This window comes from Felis catus, chromosome D2 (assembly GCF_018350175.1).
Source record: "Felis catus isolate Fca126 chromosome D2, F.catus_Fca126_mat1.0, whole genome shotgun sequence".
Classification (NCBI taxonomy): Eukaryota; Metazoa; Chordata; class Mammalia; order Carnivora; family Felidae; genus Felis; species Felis catus.
In genome coordinates, this window is record NC_058378.1 from 11,441,660 (window position 1) to 11,462,497 (window position 20,838).

The following is a 20,838-nucleotide window of genomic DNA, read 5'->3' on the forward strand; positions in this document are numbered from 1 at the left end:
TTATTTTGCATTTCTCTAATGATTAGGGAGATCTGAAGTATCTTCATGTGTTTTTAAATCGATGCAGTTTCCCTTACTATTTACATATATTGCCTATTTGTCTATTTTTTATTCAGGTAACTGATATATGCCATTGTATTATTTTCATATTACAACAGAATGATCTAATATTTATATATATTGCAAAATGATCACTACAAGTCTAGTTAACATAGTGCTATGCCATTAGTAAATATTTATATGCCTGATATACCTAGTTATTCATTAAAAATTACACTTAGGGGCACCTGGGTGGCCCAGTGGGTTAAGTGTCTGACTTCAGCTCAGGTCCGTGGGTTCAAGTCCCGTGTTGGTCTCTGTGCTGACAGCTCAGAGCCTGGAGCCTGCTTCAGATTCTGTGTCTCCCCTTCTCTCTGCCCCTCCCCTGCTCATGCTCTGTCTCTCTGTCTCTCTCAAAAAATAAATAAACATCAAAAATATTTTTTAATTACATTTAATAGATCACTTCAAAGGGGGCTCACGGGGCTGTGAAATCAGGAGCTCTAACACCGATCAAAGAATGAAGTTGTCCACAGGACGTCACAGTCATTCAACAGTGCCATCTTTCTGAGGAGACGTGATGCAAAGCCACTCATAATTGTGACAAGTGACTCATAATAATCCAAGATTGGTGATGTGGGAAAATAAGCAAATGTCAAAAAGTTTAACCTCCAAAAAATTCATTTAAGATTGATTCACTCTTTGAAAGGTTTGTAAAGTCAGTACATCCCTAAGAAGACTGACCATGACCGAAAAAGAGAAACATAAACTGTGAATACCAAAAATGGAAAGAAGTGGCACTACAGACCCTCCAAACATTAAAGGAATAATAAGGGGACATTAGAAAAATTTTACGCCAATAAATACGGCAACTTAAATGAATTTACTGAATTCATGAAATTTGTGAATTTACTAACTTACTGAAAAAAACATAACTTATCAAAACTGACATAAGAAGAAACAAAATCTAAGTATCTCCCATAGCTATTAAAGACATTTGAATTCATGATCAAATACCTTTCCTAAAGTATAAAACCATAGGTCCAGATGGTTTTAATGATAAATTCTATACATTTCAGTAAAACATAATACAAAACTATCTCAAATTCAGAGAACAGTGGGAACATTTTCTACTTTGTATCACAAAGCCAGGATTACCCTCATAACAAAAGCTGACAAAGAGATGTTGCAAGAAAAGGAAATGACATACCAGTATTGCTTATGAAATTAGATATAAAAATCCTTAATAGAATAGCAAAGAGAACCCAGGTATATATAAAGATGGATAACACACCTTGACTAAGCAGAGTTGTATTAGAAATGCAACCTTGTTTTAACATTCAAAAATCAATGTTATTCACAGTATTTTCAGAATAAAGGAGAAGAGTATATAATCTTCTCAATAAATGGCAAAAAAATTATTTGGTAAAATTTAATATTCCATTCATGATAAAAGCTCCCAGAAAACTAGGAAGAGAAGAGAACTTCTTCATGGTGATAAGAGCAGTTAACATCATACTTCATGATGAAACAATAAAAATTCTTCCCTTAAGACTGGGAATAAGGCAGGATAATCTCCCTTGCCACTTTATTAAACATTGTAATTCTTTCCCAGTTCAATAAGTCAAAAGACAAAAAGGCATGATAATTATAAAGGAAAAAGTAAAACTTTTTGGGGCGTTGGGGGGAGACCTCATGGTTAAGGTAGAAAATCCTAAAAGAAAGAAAGAAAGAAAGAAAGAAAGAAAGAAAGAAAGAAAGAAAGAAAGAGAAAGAAAAAGAAAGAAAGAAAGAAAGAAGAAAGAAAGAAAAAAGAAAGAAAGAAAGAAAGAGAGAGAGAGAAAGGAAAAAAAGTAAGATAAAGTCTGCGAGACCACAGGATGTAATATCAACATATACATAACATTTGTGTTTCTCATATTCAACATATTCATCTTTCAACTGGAAGATGAGATGAATGAAAACTAATTTCATTTATAATAGTTTCCAAAATATCAGATACCTCTAATAATAATGGGCAATCCCTCTACTCTGAAAGTAGTAAACTAGAGAGGACCAAAATAAATGGAAGGATACGTCTCGTTCATGAACTGAGAGACTAAATATTATTAAAATGTCAATTCTCCCCTAACTGACCTATAAAGCCAACTATATCCCAACAAAACCAAATTGACAACTGGAATCTAAAATTTATCAAGAAATGCAAAGAAAAAAAGGAGCCCGAAAAACCTCTTAAAGAAGAAGTTAGAGGACCTACCCTACCTGATGTTAAGATTTGTTATAAGGTGGTAATAACAATGATAGCAGTGTGGTACTGACTTAAAGATAGACATATGGATGAATAGAACACAATGGTCAATAGAGATTTGACCAAGGTGGCAAGGTGACTTAATGGGAAAGGATAATTTGTTGTAACCAATGGTGCTGAGACAGCTGAAGATCCATCTGGACAAAAATGAACCTCGACCTTAGTCTCCCATCACAAATAACACTCAATCAATTCAGATTATAGACCTAAATGAAAACGTTACAATCATAAAACTTCCGGAAGAAAGCACCAGAGAAAATCTTTGTTTTTGCACAGGCCAAGATTTCAACCTATTCAAGATTTCAACATATAACCATGAAGGGAAAATCATAAATGGACCTCATCAAAATTAAGAATGTTCTGCTCTTTGAAAGATTTCACTGAGAAAATGGAAGCACAACTCAGGTCCTGGGAGGAGTTATTTCCAATATCTGACACAGTCTCCATATCCAGAAAATCTACATATATGTACAAATATTTACAATGACATATAGTTACAATTCAATAAAAAGACAAAACAACCCAATTTTAAAAAATGGATATAGATTTGAAAAAACACTTATCCCAATGGCCCATAAGTGCATGAAAAAATTTCAACACTATTACTCTCAGGAAAATGAGAATTAAAACTATTAATAAGATCCTATTTTGTATCTATCAGAATGGTTAAAATCAGAAAGATTCACTACCAATTCTTGGCCAGGATGTGGGAGAAACCATCCACACAGGATTACTACTGTGAGGAGTAAGTAATTGCCTAAGGTCTTAGAAACATTTGCTGTACCTGATAAGCACTGTAAAATCATTAGCTATTATTACTATTTATGGTCTGGACATCTTTGCACAGCTATTACACTGAAAATAGTAGTCATCAGAGAATATTTAGGATGCATTTTTAAAACCTTTCTACCAAAAAATATAGCCACTATAAGGAAACGCACAGTTTATTTCATTTCTGCCAATTTTAAAATATGGATATTCACACCAACTCAGACTTCAGGCAAAGCTTTAAGGAACTAATCATTTTAAACCATATTCTTAAAAGGTATTATTTAAGGGGAATGTGTTCTTTATAAAACCTCTGAAAATCTATTTCTTCAACACATATTTCTTGAGTGCTTACTCTAATGTGCTCACCTGAAAGCAAAATGTTGCACTAATTAATGAATAGTGTCTATAGGTATGAGTAAAAATAATGAAGGTTCCGAAGACAGTAGCTATGGGTTTACTCCCACCAACTAAACAAGGAGAGCTGAAGGAAAGCCTGTGGGATGGAAACAGGGGCAATCTCAGGGTTAATTAACCTCAGACTCTCTGGGAAGGTAAACCCATTTCTTCCCCTTGCAGAAGCACTGTGGTCCTAAGACATTCTACTGAGAGATGAGCCTAATCCTTTGTGTCCTCAGGAAAAAAAAAAATGTTCCAACTACTGGCCTAAATTACAAACTAAATTACATCCTGAAGGACTCCATCTCGTACGTTCCCCCCCCTCAGTCAATTATTTGGCTTTAAAGAACTACTACACAATTTTGCAACCCAAGAGGAAGAAAGGAAAACCCAAATACCGTGATCTTGATCTGGCGCCTCCAGATGGTAGCCATATCCCAGCAGCGTGCGCACAGCCTCACGGAGGCTGTCCTTGTTGGACTTCTTGGTGCGGTCATCTAGAAGGGTGTAGGGAACCAGGCGAGGGTTTCTTCTGTTCTTTACATCCTACGGGAAGAGAAGAGGTGTTGGTCATCAAAGCAGTGCTGAAGCAATCATTTTGGAAATGAGACAGCCACGAGATACAACAGAAAAGTAAAGTCCCTGAGTTAAAAGCTGCCTCTCCCCCACCTTCTTTGTCTTCTCAGGTAAGTTACTGAACCACTATCAATACAAAAGATTCAATCCAATGAATAACTGCATCCATTCAAAGCAGTAACAGAAAGTAAAAACAGCAGTAACAAAAGCCAACTGGAAGGATCTCTGTAACCATCTTTCATCTGCTGGGGTCACAGGGCAATGGGCTAATTTGGAGCATGCAGCATTTCCTTGCACAGTTGACTGATAAGTCTTTGTTCCAAGAAGAGTCAAATGATCACTGGTCACCTCTCAGTGACATCGGTCTACAAACAACATAAGGCTGGGGTCCCTTTCTCAGAAAAATTCAGTGTGATAGAGGCAGCCATTCTATGAACTCAACTAGCTTGAAAAATATGCACTCAAGTGACTCCATTAACCTGTGAGACCAGTTAATAACAGAAATACTCAAAGAACTACAAAACTCACAATTTGGCTGTTACAAAAGAGGCTCCAATTTGAAAAATGTGATGAAACCGGTATCAGCAAAGCCAGAAAGTGGGCTATCCTACCGTCCTGGCAAAGAAATTACTCCCTTCCATCCACTCACTGAGATTCCGCTGCAGTTTTTGTCAGACTCTCCATATTTCGGGCAGCATACTCAAGTCTCACTATAACCCCAGCATGATGAAGAATTAGGAGGCTGTGGATCCTCCCAAACCTTCTCGAGAAAAATGAGTTCTGTGGTGGGTCTGTTCTGGGTGGGTAGGAGCAAGGAAAGCCTTTCCTCCTTTCTTCTCCCCTCGCTCTAGCAAATTCGTACCAATACCTGCTCCATTAGGGTCAAGAGCACCTAGGTTGCTTGGTGGGGGGCACCACTCCAAAGCCACCCCCAAATAAACCAGCAGTGTAAACAGAGCGCCTACACTGCCAGCCCAGCTGTGAGATGCACCACCCAGCACCCCTGTTTTTCAACATGGTTTTTGTCCCCAAACTTTCTACAGAAATTCTGAAGCCTTCAATGAATCATCCTCTCTAGAGATGTCCTGAGATTCTGAGTGTTCACAGGAGCTCCCCAGGGGATTCCACACGCACTCAGGTTTGAGACCAGCTGTGCTAGAGTCAGACAGAGAAGAGGTAATTCAATGAAGCTGTTTTCAAGGACTTTCAGTATAGGTCTGAACTAGATTACGCTAACAAGAAGGTGATGGAAAATTCAAGACGATGCTTGTTCAGATAATCCAGCAAACATGAGTTATGTCAGTGGAGAATTCGGTGGAGGGAAGGGGTGGGAGCTGGGAGAGGGAATGGGGAAAGGATTTCAATGAGAGCTCTGGCCAGCTCAAACAGAGCCTTAGGCTTGTAGGAGGAAATGCATGAACAGGAAAGAACATCCCTCGAGGAAGAGATGGACATCAGGGAAATCCTGGTTTGTCTGACACCGCCATGTGGCCTTCAAGGCAAGTTAGCCCTCCTTTTGCAGAGAGCCAGTGTGGACCCCTTAGCCCTCTGGGGTGTAAGAATCAGGTTCTCTCTGTCTCTCTGTCTCTCTGTCTCTCTCTCACACACACACACACAATGCTTAAGCAGATTTAGTGCCGACATTCTCCTCTATTATAGCCAGCTTAATTCAATATAAACATATATTTTATGAGGCCACTCAAGGCTATTCAAGTTTTCTTTAGCCTTCCCAATGGCAAAAAGTCACCAGCTTAGAAGGATTTGGGAAATTCATTTTTTTCAAGTCAACACTGAGGCTGTATATCAAACCACAGTCTAAGCCTATAAGTAAGAATCCATTTTATTCCCGAAAAATTTTTAAGTCACGGCAGCCCCAAAACGAGCTGGCTGGAGGCAACAAGGAACAAGGAAGTGAAGAATTTTTGGCTCTGGAGTCAGAAGCCTTGATCCCAAGCTGTGTCTGCCACCTGCTAGCTGTGCAGCACTGAGCGCAGTGCTCTCAATAAGGCCCCCTGTACACAGTGAACCGGGAATAAAAACCATTCTCCCTCACTTAACTGTTGTTGCGAGTTAAAAAGAATACATGTAAACGTCTGGGCGTGGTGACTGGCACCTAACATAATAGCAAACTGTTCTCTGTGTGCGTTAGAAGGCAGGCACTGTTATCAGCCTTTCTCAGACAGAAGTTATATAATGAAGTTAAATCACTTAGTGATGAGGAAAACAGTGGCGCAGAGAATTTAAGAATTTAAGTAGCCTTAAATTCTCAGTGGCACAGAGAATTTAAGTAGCCTTCCCAAGGTCACATGGTGACAAGGAGGTAAAGCTAAAATTTGCTCTTCACCCCTCTGCCATGTTTATTCCAATATGTACTCAATGACAGTCACTCCCACGGGGACCACCCATTAATGGAGATCCATGGCTCTGAAATCCATAAAGCGCTGAAAACTCAGTTTTTACCAAAGTTTAACAAAAACTCGGTTGGTGGTAAAACATGATCTGAATTGATGCGAGCCTGTTTATAGTCTTTATTTATCCCTCCTGGTATTATCATGCCTACGCTGTGCTGAACAATTAGTAGCAGCATTTTGCTGCCCTGCTGGGAGTGCTAAGTAACACGTAATATGTCACCACATCAACGTCCCAGAAACCCAAAAAAATATCTCGATTCTGGAATTCATCTGGCCCCAGGGGATTCGAATAAGGAATTGTGGACCTCCTTTATTATTATCTTATCCCCATCTTCTCATTATTTCAAAGGTTTCTCCTTAAACACAACCTCAGAGAGACAAATGCCACAAAACTGCCTTATAAATCTCTGTTCTAGTTAACATTCACTGAGTGCCTCACGGCAACACTCAGAGCTATGGTCATCTGATTTCTTGAGTCGAGCATTGAAGAGGGGCCTTAGTGCACAGTCACATTAAGAAATGTATATGAGTTTCAAAATGGTCATTATTTAATCCCTCCTGTTGGGAATCATGCTGATGACCACTTAGGTAAATCTCAGCCCCCACGCCACGAAGCTAAATTCCCACGTACCTGTTGCTGCCGTAAATCGCAGCCCACGTGCCGTAAAGCTCAACGCCCACGTACCTGCTGGATGCCGTAAGTCCAGCCCTGCCGGATTCGATCCCGGGCCCACACGTTGTGAGCGTTCTCCGCCAGCTTGTCCACCATCGCTTCCTGAGACGGCGTGAGTTTAATGAAGCTCAGGTCCATCGGGGCAGGCTTATACCCACTTGTCAGCTGGTAACTACAAAGCAAAACAAAAGAGATATGTAATTGGCCTTTCAAAAACAAGTCCAGGCTTAGAAATCCCTCTAAGGGTCTTTTTATGGCCCCACCCACTTCTAATGATTCCAGACACCACACTGGGGACCGCTGGCCGGTCGGTCAGCAAGCCTGGAGCCCTTCATGCACGCTAATAACTCATTAGGCACAAAGGCCACGCGATCTTTGTTTTCATTTTTATGTCAATAAAACTAAAATAAGACACCTTACCTATCTCTCAAAGTTGAGAAACACTTAGTGTTTCTGAGTTCCTAATATTTGAGGCTTTTTTATAGTATTAACGAAAATACTGGTTACCAATGAAAACATGTGATAGATTTCTCTTCCTGTTTATATTTTCAATTTTCAAATGTTATATTAAATTCATATATTCATTTAATAAACCTGTGGGTCCTTTCAGATACTAACTGTTCATTATTGCATAGGGAGATTTTAATGCATTTATGAATTCATTCCCCCTTTTTGACTTCCCTGGTTATGTAATTTAGGAAGCCTCTGGATAAGACAGAGAGTAGGAAATCCCAGGTGCATAATCATCTAAAATATTAGGAAGGCCTGGATTTTAGGGAATTCTTATCAGAGACTACTTCCACACTCTGAAATGGAAAGAAAGTACTAAAACGAGCATAAGTTTTCATGTTTCAGAAGAAATATAAAATTGAAAATATAAAAATTTAAACATGCACGTATTAGGGCAATAATACTGTCCTACTTCTCTGTACAGACACACACACAGCTGCCTCATTCTCTTTTTTAACTACTGAGATTTGAACAAAGCCTATTTTATAGCTGCCTCCCTGCCATTCTTCTGTCATTGTTCTATTCCCTATAATCAACAATGCCTTGAGGTCAGGATCTGTTTCTAATCCATTTTTCTAACTGTCTTTATACTTGAAACAGGGCATGGCAGATAAGCAGCCTTTTGATGATCTGTAGTGTTTGCAAGAATTAACTTTATATACTGAATATAAAGGTACATGCGTCATTTTTATTTAATGTTTGTTTATCTTTGAGAGGGAGACACAGAGCATGAGTGGGGAGGGGCAGAGACAGAGGAGACACAGAATCCAAAGCAGGCTCCAGGATCTGAGCTGTCAGCACAGAGCCCCATGCGGGGCTCAAACCCATGAACTGCAAGATCATGACCTGAGCCAAAGTTGGATGCTTAACAGACCGAGGCACCCAGGCACCCCAGTACATGCGGCTTCATCTCAAAGATTCTCCTTTGTACAAAGAAAACCAGCTAACTATACCAAGTTAAAAAAAAAATTATTAGAACATGAGAAAATGCTCTTTGAGATAAAACTATGTCATCGTTTTTCTTTTAAGTATTCTGGGCTATGGCTCTCAGAATTAGCAGGCAACCTTCTTTGGAGCAGAGAGTTTGACTGCCATATTCCTCACTATCTGTCAAACGGAGAATAGTACCAGATACATGGTAAGCATTCAATAAAAATATGTTGAATGAATTGATGTGTTACAGAAATAAATAATTTTAAGGTTGAATACAGTTGACTTTGCCTTAGTTACTTCTATTTCCTTAGGAGACCTCTAGTATTTTATAAGTCATTTACCTATAGACAAAAGTATGAGAAATATTTTGTTTTGTTTTAAGTGGATTAGATTGGTCTGGCAATTGTTACAGTTAAGGTTAATTCCTGCCTTATGTCATTCAATTTATAGTCACAAGCTATAATTATAGACAAGAAATTTCATTCTGTTTTAAATCAGCACTCTGCAGGTTTAGGTAATTAACAATATTTTTTTTCCTGTCTTTTTTTTTTATATAAAGAAATCACATGGGATTTTTTTAACCACTCATACAAATCATTGTATGTTATAGAATTCTGGTTATAAATAGATAAATCTGTAAACTAGAAGCACAGTCTACATACAAGTTCTTTTTTCAGAAAATATATACATTTAAAGATTTTCTCTACACTCAACGAGGGGCTTGTGCTCACAACCCTCAGATCCACACTTACATGCTCGTCTGACCGAGCCAGCCAGGTGCCACTCATTCAAAAAATATTTTCTTCGAGAAAGAGCTCCTAATAGATTTCCAACGTACCAACAGATGATCAAGCTAACAGAGTTTATTTTCCAAGTACCAACATATGATCAAGCTAGCACAGTTTAATTTCCAAGTTTAACATGACTAGCTGGAGGCAGTGTTAGAATCAGTGATCAAGAACTCAGTCTTCTCTACCGCCCTGTCTTCCCACCTCTGCTTGACACCCTCCTCCTGGCTTCCCCACCATCACCCAGCAGGAGGTAGCATAACAGCACACAAGTCTTTCTCCTCCCATTTTCTAATGGCCCTGAGACCTCCTAACTGTCAGACAGGAGACATACCGGATACAGTTTGGAAACTAATCTATGAAAAATCGATTAGAGCCTAAGCCATCTTAATGAGGGGTATGTGCATGTGAAGTGAAAAAAATCCTTCCCCTGACAACCAATTCTAATGGTAGGCTTTCCAGCAATATCTCATACGGAATGGGGAGGGATGTTTGAAAGGTGGAAGATGGGAAGGAGGTCCTTCCATGTCAAAAATTATAGATAAAGCTGGATAATATGTGACATAAGTGTTTATCTTCTAAAATTTCCTCTTCCTACATGGAATATCTACTAGACTGGCTTCAATCTGTGATCATAATGAAAACCCTTGGAGATGTATTTGCATCCGTTGATTTAACATGGCACAATAATTGGTTTATGCTCATTTTCAGATGTAGACTATAATTTATTTTACTTTTCTTCATAACCCTGTGCAAGAAAGGATTTGAAGCTTCACGAGATTCTTTTAGAGGCACCTGGATGGCTCAGTCGGTTAAGCATCCGACTTTGGCTCAGGTCATGATCTCGCGATACCTGACTCTCTATGTGGAGCCTGCTTCAGATTCTCTGTCTGTCTCTCTCTCCCTCTGCCCTTCCTGTGCATGCTTTTTCTCTTAAAAATAAATAAACATTAAAAAAAATAATAAAGTGATTCTTTTAAATGGCTAATAATCCCATCGAAATTAAAGTTACTGACTCCCATTCCCCCTGACCTTTACTTCCATACTGTTGTACTTCAAATCACCTATAGTAAAAGCAAATACAGATATTTTTGAAATTCACAGACTTAACAAAAATGGTGACATCATGAATGCTTAACCAATATGAATTAGTAGTATCACAATGATTTTTAAAACTATTTTTGTTTGGGGGCGACTGGGTGGCGCAGTCGGTTAAGCGTCCGACTTCAGCCAGGTCACGATCTCGCGGTCCGTGGGTTCGAGCCCCGCGTCGGGCTCTGGGCTGATGGCTCAGAGCCTGGAGCCTGTTTCCGATTCTGTGTCTCCCTCTCTCTCTGCCCCTCCCCCGTTCATGCTCTGTCTCTCTCTGTCCCAAAAATAAATAAACGTTGAAAAAAAAAAATTTAAAAAAACTATTTTTGTTTGGAGTACATGTTGAGAAAGTAAGAATCGAATCATTATATAAAAATAGGATTTTTTTTAAAGGAGCATAAATGAACTTTGGTAAATACTGTCCATTTCACCTTATTAATGTAGTTTTAGTAGGTACATAAAGATCAACCAACTGCTTATATGAAATATTCTCTTCTCGTGGTTGAAAAAGAACAAAAAGCAAAGCTTTTCCTGTACTGCATGTAAACTGGAAACTAAGTGGTTTCAAGTAAAGTTTCAGATTAATTTCCAGAAATTTACAAGAAATAAAGGAAAGAAAGATTACCATTATAATTCTTGGGGAGTAGAATTTCGTAGCTCAAATAATAGGGAAAAGTTGTATCAATGGTAATTCTATTAATTCAAAATACATCATCATATGCATCAAATACAAAATATCTCATGTTAAAGATGTTGATGTTGATGTGTTACGTTCTCCCTTTTTGACCTTCCTGGGAAAATTCTGCCAGCATCAGTCAATAGATCTCTTTCTCCTGCAGTCTGATTGGTAGGTATCGTTTTACTTCCTTTACTTTTATATGCAAAGTCCCTGTTCCATCAATCATCCTGAAATGCAGCCGATGAGGAATATATATGGAATTAAATAAATACATTCAATATACTGACCTTCCAAGGTATCAAAATTCTTTTGTAGTTATTATCTCTCAATTTATTTTGATGTGGCATAAAATCCAGTAATTAAAAAAAAAAACAGATTAATAAACTATGTGTATAGGGCTTCAGTTTCTTTTCTTTTTTTTTTTTTTATTTTTTTTTTAACGTTTATTTATTTTTGAGACAGAGAGAGACAGAGCATGAACGGGGGAGGGTCAGAGAGAGAGGGAGACACAGAATCTGAAACAGGCTCCAGGCTCTGAGCAGTCAGCACAGAGCCTGACGCGGGGCTCGAACTCCCGGACCGCGAGATCGTGACCTGAGCCGAAGTCGGACGCTTAACCAACTGAGCCACCCAGGCGCCCCTTCAGTTTCTTTTCTAAAACACCTTTGTGCCTGGAGAAATAAAACAAAATGAAACAAAACTGGCAAACTGCCAGTGTCCTCTGCACCAAATTATCGAAGATGTAAACAAAAAATGACAGCACTTGACCCCGCTGATAAGTTGTCACGTGAAGTAGCAATTTCACTTTGGGCTTCATTCCCACCTGAACCGCATTTTTCTGAAGCAGGTATTCTAAATGAGCCTCTGAATAAAGTGCTCAGTATAATATCACTAAAGGGGCAATTAAAGTGGTAGCATCAAAAACATGGCAGAATTCCAAAAACACTAAAGAGAAAAACCTTTTTTTTTTTTTTTCTAGCCTCTCCCACCTCTCAAGCTTCCTTGTTTAGGATGAATCAGGTTAAATGAAGCTTGGAAGTCATTATGCTGTGAAAGATGCGCAGTAAACATGAAAAGATTATGTCCAAGTTCAGTGGATGTGAGGTGTAAATTTCAAAACCAAATCCGCCCTTCAAGTACCTTGGAACAAATGGGAAAATCTCAGATGACTGCACATCAGAGATATTCAGGACAAGTTTTTGCTGGAAGCACATCTACTAAAAATGCATACTGGGCTGACATTTTCACAGAAAGAACAGAAAGAGAATTCAAAACTCCTCCAGAGCACAAATACGGGAGAATTAATTTCAATGTACAAATTAGGAGGGAAATGGACAAGGGATATGTTTCTTCTATTACTTCACTTCCTTGTTTTTAAGTAAAGGTAATATGATGAAGTGCCCTGGAGACCTGCCCCCACCACCCAACTCCCTTTTATCAATTTCTTTTTACTCCAAGGCCTTCCCCTACCCCAAAGCCCCTTTGAAACAAAACCACAAGGTATCCAGTGCCCCAAGAAGGGGTCATCTCAAGAGAGAGACCAAAGAAAGCCATTCTTGGTTTGGATTTTTAAAATAGACTTTGAAAATTCACTGCAGAGACCATAGTCTTTTAGATAAAGGCCTTCGGACAGTAAAAGTTAGGTTTTTGAGTATCAAAAGAGCAAGGCCCAGATGCCTTGGGACAGAAGGCATAAAATAAATACTACCGATAAAGACTTCTTATGCCCTGCGCAAATAGGTTCCACAGAGCCTAGAAGAACAGGAGGATTTAGAGGGAAGCCAGAGTTCTCCAACCCCCACCCAGGAAGAGACCAGGTAGATCCCGCGGCCAAAGTGAACTTCTGTCTTGTCCCCAGAGTGTACCAAGGATAATGGCCAGGTCCTAGAATCTCTCATACCCAAGCCCTTCATCGTGCAGCACGACTACAGAAAAACAGATATGGCAGCCAGCCAAGTCTCCCACCTCCCTCCACCAACTGACTGCAGTCCCCAAGTTGCCAGAGAGAATATTCTCAGGTTTCTAGCAATGAAGAGGCAAAAAGAAGAGCAGTGACCTGGAGGACTCAAAGAAATGAGAAGGAGAAACCCACTGTGTGGACTCATTACCAAGACCAGTGCAGAAAACAGGCACCCCATAAGATGCCAGCAGAGGTGAATGAAGACAAAAGACAAAGACACTCAGACCAAACTCGAGTCAGGCTCCTCTGAATCCTCTTTCTGTCTAGGACTCTGACCTTGGGCTCTGTCATGTTCCAATTAGTTCCATTTTAGCAAGAATCCTACTGATCAATCAGTTTAAGGAAAATCCTCCAACCTTCCTATCGGATGGCATCCCTCATCCCCTACCTTGTTATCCCATCACCTGGTCTGCCTTCAGCAAGAATCCTATCAAGTTCATCTTGCAGAATCCCCCTTCTTGATGTGTCTTCCTAAGTAATTTTCTATCTACTGACCTGCAGCCCTGCTGCTCCTTGGTTATAAATCCCCACTTATCATTGTTGTATTCAGAATGGAGTCCAGTTCTATACATGGTCTCTCTTCCCTATTTGCAAAAGTTCCTGAATACAATTTGCCTTTATGGCTTTAACTCCTGTCCAGCTCTGGTTTTCTTTGACATAAATCAGTCCTGGCAGCACAGTCAAATGAGGTGGACGATGGATCCAGTGTTCGCTCCCCATTGGGTGAGTGTCCTAAACACAGGTGGTCCTGGGAGTAAGAGGAGGGTAGACCTTCAATTCAAATCCAACAACGAATATTCATTTGGCGGTAGAATGTTTTAGGCCCTATTCCAGGAACTAATGATATATCACTGAACAATATGGACAAAAAAGTCTATAGGAATTATATTCGGATGCCAGTAGGCAGTAAACAAAGTGTAAAACAATAGTATGTTAGAAGATGTAAGTGCTACGGGGAAAAATAAAGTAGAAGAGGGGACATGGGGAAAAGTACAATTTTACATAGGGAACTATTTTATTTTTTTTAAGATGTCAAGAAAAACCGCTTGGAGAATATGACATTTCAATCAAAAATTTAAAGGTGAGAATAAACACAGAAAACAATGATTTTAAGAGTTTTCCCTGAAAAGACTAGGATTAAGTTTCTAATACTAAGCTTCATTCTGGTGCAAGGCCCTTTGGGCTTGAATGCAAGATTAAACCTGATCAGAGAAAATAAAGAACATTGCACGCTAGCGCATTTTTTAATTTGTGGTTTGTGAAATTTACTCCTTACACAGAAAAGAAGTCTATAAACCGGTTTTGTTTTTTCGTGATCACAGTGCCTCACCATGACAGAAAAAATCCAATGGTATTTGTAACACTGCCTTTCACTTAGGTAAATATTTACACCAACTGAATTTGGTACATGTACTATGTCATGGGTCCACACATTTCAGCATCCAAGCCTTCATCTCAAAAAGTCATTTGTATCTATATACATGCATTCTTAGCCTTAGATTATCATTCTTAGCCTTTTATGTGGCTCAATATGCCTGAGACACCACTTACCCCTCCATTTCCCATCACCACCAGGGGCTTCATTAGCATTAGTGGTAAGAAGGTAGTGGGGTATGGAGGGGATTTGTCACTGGATTTAAAGACCGCTCAGACAATCTAAACACTACCAATTCATAATTCAACATCACCTATTGTTCCCAGTGATACAGTCAGACAACCAGTTCCTGGTCCTATGTTCTGTGCTGATTTATTAACACACATGAGTGCTAAAGAAAAGTTTTAATAAATGGCATTGGTATTTAGACAAGGATTTTCTTTTCACTTAAACCTATAGTTTTGGGGGCACCTAGGTAGCTCAGTCAGTTAAGCATCCGACTTCGGCTCAGGTCATGATCTTATGGTTCATGAGTTTGAGCCCCACATCGGGCTCTGTGCTGACAGCTCAGAGCCTGGAGCCTGCTTCAGGTTCTGTCTCCCTCTCTCTGTGTCCCTCTCCCACTCCCACTCTGTCACTCTCTCTCTTTCTATAAAAAAAATTTTTTTAATAAATAAATATAAAGTAAACCTATAGTTTTGCTTCTAAATCTCAATTACTCGGGCATATTAGAAATCGGCAATCATAAACTCTCTGAGTGAATTATTTCTACTGCGTTTTTTTCTTTATTCCTACAGTAAATGGACTCTATGTTCATCAAACTATGCAGTAGGTCCAGAGCTTCACTTTACAATAAATGTACAAAGATTTGTGAATTTAAGAATTGACGATAATATAATGTGTTACACTCTTCAGCTGTCTGCTTGTTTGTTCTGCAGAGGAATAAGGAGAAAGGGAGAAAAGAACTGCCATGAATCACACATTCTACAAAAGTCCTTAAGGATTTTTAGTGAAATGGTGTGTATTATGTATCAGAAAACACTCACACTCAAATGGCCTATTTTCAAAGAGGAAATGTAGCATGTAATGCAAATGACACTTGAGTCTGTGTGCATCCTTAAATCTGAAATGGGTCTCTTGTAGGCAGCCTGTAGGAGTTATGTTTTTCCCCATTCAGCCACTCTGTGCCTTTTGATGGGTAAATTCAATCAATGTACATTTAGAGTAATTATTGATATGTAAGGACTTAGTAATGCCATCTTATTCATTGCCTTCTGGTTCTTTTGCATTTCCATTGTTTCCCCCCCCCCCCCACCCCGCTCTGTTTATGCCTACTTCTGTAATTGGTTATACTCCATGGAGGTATGTTCTGTTTCCCTTTGTCTTTTGAGGATCCACTCAAGGTCTCTGCTTGGTGGTTACCTTGTGAATTACAATAAAACATCTTACAGATAAAACAGTCCATTTTAGGCTGACAGCAACTTATCTTTGAACACCTAAAAAGGCTCCACCTTTACTCTCCGTTACATATTACTGATGTTATAATTTATCTCCTTTTGTGTCGTGCATTTGTTAACAATCTATAGCAGCTATCGTTCTTATTACTCATCTCCTTTGACTTTCATACTATGGTTGCATGGTTAACACACCATCCGAATGTAGAGTTACAGTTCTCTAAGTGTGACTGTTCTTTCCCATGACCAGCGTGCTGTGAGCTTTCACACCCTATGTTTCTGGGATAGCGTCTTCCCATTTCGGCACAAAGAATTCCTTTCAGCATCTCTTGTGACGCCAGTCTAAAGACAGTAAACTCCCTCAGCTTTTGTCTGGGAAAGCCTTTATTTCTCTTTCGTATCTGAAGGATACCTTTGCCATACAGCATATTCCTGGCTGGCAATTTTTATCTTTCAATGCTTTGAATACATCATTCCACGCTCTCCTGGCCTGTCAGAGTTTCTGTTGAGAAATCAGCAGGTAGCCTAATGGGGCTTCCTTTGTCAGTTACTTTCTCTTTTCCTTGGCTTCAAGATTCCTTCTTTACGGTTGATTTTTGACAGTTTCATTAAGATGTGTCTTGGAGGGGCACCTGAGTGGCTCAGTCGGTTGAGCATCTGACTTCGGCTCAGGTCATGATCTCGCGGTTCATGGGTTCGAGCCCCGTATCAGGCTCTGTGCTGACAGCTCACAGCCTGGAGCCTGCTTCGGATTCTGTGTCTCCCTCTCTCTGCCCCTCCCCCACTGGTGCTCTGTCTCTCAAAAATGAATAAACGTTAACAAAAATTTTTTTTAATGTGTCTTGGAGAAGGTCTTTTTACACCCAGATAATAGCATGTGCTATTGGTTTCATGGACTTGTACATCCAAGTCATTCTCCAGGTTTGGGAAGTTCTTGGCTATTATTTCTTTAAATAAACTCTGTCCCCTTCACCTTCCCTTCTCCTTCTGGAGCCTGATCATTCAGATATTTGCTTTTCTGATAGAATCTGAGAGGTCTTTTAGGCTTTCTTCACTCTTTTTAAACTCAGGTCCCGCTCTTCTTCTAACTATAGTAATTCTATGTTCATGTCCTCTAAGCCACGTGTCCTTCTTGCCCCTGGTCTGCCTTGTGACAGATTTTCTCCTCTGCATTCTTCATCTCATTCCCTGACTTATTCAGGTCTAGTATTTCCCTTTAGTTCTTTTTTAGAATCTCAATTGCCTTGGTAAAGATCTCCTTTTGTTTATTAAGGTTACTCCTGATTCCTGATTTCACTGGATTGTCTTTCTGAGTTTCCTCTTAACGTGCTGAATTTCTTCAGAGCGGTTACTTTAAATTCTTTATCAGCTCCTAATACTCTGTGCCTTTGAGCTTGGTTGCTGGAGAATTATTTTCCTTTTGTGACTCTACACTTCTTGATTTTTCACGTTGCTTATAGGTATGCATTTTTGCTTTTGCATTTGAAATTGCCAAGACCCTCTTAACCAGCTCTTGTGTCTTCTCTGGTTCATAGAGTTGGCCAGGCAGGTAATTAGAAACCTCTTTTTTTGATTTGCAGAGGGGAGTGTTATATTTCAAGTTTATGGTTACTTCCCTGCCCACCATGTGTGGCCTGTTCTCTGAGCATACTCCCTGTCTCCTGGAGTTACCTGGGAGCACACTCACAAAGCCAGCAGCAGAGTGGGGGAGAAGTATGGGTTTAGCACTTAGTGAGCTGGGGAGGCCCATGGCCTGGGTAGGGAGATGGGGTAGGGCATGTCATTCCCAAAGGCTTCTAGATGGACTTTCTGCTGACCAGATTCAATGTCTGCAAATATTATCTTCCTCTTTCCCCAAATCCTCCCTAAGCTTCTACCCACTAAGCTCCCACATTAGTACACTGGGTGCTGATGGACAGAAATGGGTATCTCAAGCTGCATCTTGCCAGCTGGGGAAGCTGGGTCCTCTCTCACCATCTTCCTCTTTTCCTGTGGGACAGGTCACCTTCACTAGATAAATCAGCCCCAAAAGGCACCTTCTTGGAGGTAGGGCAGTGTCCAGAAAATTTCTCCTACCACTTCACCATGACTAAACTCATTTTTTTCCTTTTTCCTTTCTTTTTAATATTTATTTTTGAGAGAAAGAGAGAGAGAGAGAGAGAGAGAGAGAGAGAGAGAGAGAGAGAGAGAGAGAGAGGCAGAGAGACAGAGACAGAGCATGAGTAGAGGAGAGGCAGAGAGAGAGGGAGACATAGACTCCGAAGCAGGCTCCAGGGTCTGAGCTGTCAGCACAGAGCCTGACATGGGGCTCGAACTCATGAACTATGAGATCATGACCTGAGCCATAGTCGGACACTTAACCGCTTAACCAACTGAGCCACCCAGGCACCCCTCCTTTTCCTTTCTTCTTCAATGGTGTACTGGAATCTCCCTTTTGAAGGGCTAGATTTCTGCAAGCTCTCTGTGGTGGGTGAGAGTCTGCTCAGTTCAGCACTCACCCAATTCTTGCCCAAACAGCCACAAGAGGGATCTGGGCAGTTGCACCTGTTAATCAGGTTCTAAGGTTTCTTTGGGGTCTGTCTGTCCCCTGCCATCTGAACTGGTGAGTGAGATTCCTGCTGGGTCTCTTGGAGTAAGGTGCAAAATCCGGAAACCTCCACAAAGATGCTCTCGTTTCTGTATGAATGTCTAATTTGTTGATTAAAAGGAGGGATAAGGGGTGCCTGAGTGGCTCAGTCAATTGAGCATCCGACTCTTGATTTTGGCTCAGGTCATGATATCATGGTTCCCAGAATTCACCCCTGCATCGGGCTCTGCACTGACAGTGCTGAGCCTGCTTAGGCTTCTCTCTCTCCCTCTCTCTCTGCTCCTTCCCCACTAGCACTCTCTCTCTTTCTCTCCAATAAACAATAATAATAATAATGGGATCCATTAATAATCTACAAGGTACTTAAACCCCAAAGTTTTTTTTATTTTTTTAAGATTCAGGAATGAGACACTATAAGCTACTATTACCTGAGATATTCAACATAGCCAATGCAATGACACACAAAAAACAGTAGGCATATTGGAAAGGAAGAAAACAAACTGCCATCAATATCAGGTAATATTATTATTACATGGAAAACTCCAAGAATCTGCAGAGTTATTTGTTAACAATAAATTTAGTAATATTGCTAGATTGATTATCTTTTAAAATATCATTTAGAGATCATGTGCAATGACAAAAAGAAAGAAATCCTTAATATCTAAGATAGATGAGACACATAGGAATAAATCTAACAGAAGAGGAACAGACTTCTGTAGATGTACACTCAATAAGGGCTGGGGCTTTGTTTATTACAATGCTCCTAGTTTCTTTTTTTTAATTTATTTTTTATTCTTTTTATTTTTTTTAAACTTTTTTTTTCAACGTTTATTTATTTTTGGGACAGAGAGAGACAGAGCATGAACGGGGGAGGGGCAGAGAGAGAGGGAGACACAGATTCGGAAACAGGCTCCAGGCTCTGAGCCATCTGCCCAGAGCCCGACGCAGGGCTCGAACTCACGGACCGCGAGATCGTGACCTGGCTGAAGTCGGACACTTAACCGACTGCGCCACCCAGGCGCCCCACAATGCTCCTAGTTTCTAAAATGCCAGGTACGAGCGTGACATCAGCAACATGACTTGCCTGATGTTCCTTCTTTTTATCCCCCTTTTAAAAAAATTATTTATTTATCTGTTTGCTTGTTTGTTTCTTTAAGGAAGAGAGCGTGCAAGCAGGGGAAAGGGGCAAAAGCAGAGAGACAGCACCTTAAGCAGGCTCCAAGCTCAGAGTGGAGCACAACACGGGCTCCATCCCACCACCCTGGGATCACAACCTGAGCAGAAATCAAGAGTCAGATGCTTAACCCACTGAGTCACTCAGGCTTCCCACACTATTTCTATTTTGATTTTGTGTTTATCTGGGGTAACACAAAGCCAGGGTGACTGATGGAGATTATGGGGTGGCTGCTTTGCTTTAATCTTCATGATATTACTGAACACATTTCCAGACCTCCTATCTACAATGTGTGTACCTCCTGGAAACTGAAATAAAGCAAAAACAATAACAGGATATAGCAATCATTTCTTTAACACTTCCTCACTTAATACCCAAATATCCTTATGAAGAAGGTATCATCTGTTAGCAGCTGAGAAAGGTGAGGTTTTGAGAAGTTAAACAGGATCACGGAATAGAGGCTGTAGCCCAGCAGGTAAAATCACCCCTATAGGGTTCATAGTCTCAGATTCTCATCGTAAAATGTTGATAATAATGCCAACTTTATAACTATTCCCAAAATATATTCTTTTAGTGGGGCACCTGGGTGTTACAGTTGGTTAAGTGTCCAACTTCGGCTCAGGTCATGATCTCACGGTCCATGAGTTCGAGCACCGTATCGGGCTCTGTGCGGACAGCTCAGAGCCTGGAGCCTGTTTCAGAGTCCGTGTCTCCCTCTCTTTCTGCCCCACCTCCACTCCCACTCTTTCTCTCTGTCTCTGAAAAATGAATAAACCTTAAAAAACATTTTAAAAAATATATATTCTTTGAGTAAAAACCAAGTTAAATTATACGAATATTTTTTGTAGAAAGTAGAAAACCACAGATAAGCAGTTAGAAATATAGGCACAGGTGTATACACGCACACCTACACACAGAGAAAATAACATACTTTTTATAACATACTCCCAAATATTTCCTGAGCTTTGTTTCCTTACTGAGGAAGTCACCCAGGTATCCATCAGGAGTTATCTGGATGCTGTCAGAACGGCTAAACTTAACAACTCAGGAAACAACAGATGTGGGTGAGGCTGAGTTGAAAGGGGAACACTTTTGCACTGCTGGTGGGAATA

At 40.1% G+C, this 20,838-nt stretch overlaps 1 protein-coding gene and 1 long non-coding RNA gene across 10 annotated transcripts in view; one reads left to right on the forward strand and one right to left on the reverse strand.

The window, feature by feature from the left end:
• RYR2 (ryanodine receptor 2) overlaps window positions 1–20,838 on the reverse strand; it is a 757,942-nt gene that overhangs the window by 286,468 nt on the left and 450,636 nt on the right. For all 9 annotated transcript variants that reach the window (XM_023240368.2, XM_023240367.2, XM_023240360.2 and 6 more), the window contains 2 exons: window positions 7,187–7,346; window positions 3,913–4,060 (listed from right to left, as the gene is read on the reverse strand). In XM_023240368.2, the coding sequence (XP_023096136.2) occupies window positions 3,913–4,060; window positions 7,187–7,346 (308 nt within the window). The remainder of the gene's footprint in view (window positions 1–3,912; window positions 4,061–7,186; window positions 7,347–20,838) is intronic.
• Window positions 7,237–15,004, forward strand: LOC123380739. The gene is made up of 3 exons (XR_006586860.1): window positions 7,237–8,357; window positions 8,714–8,822; window positions 12,156–15,004. It is a non-coding gene; the product is annotated as an uncharacterized LOC123380739 (long non-coding RNA).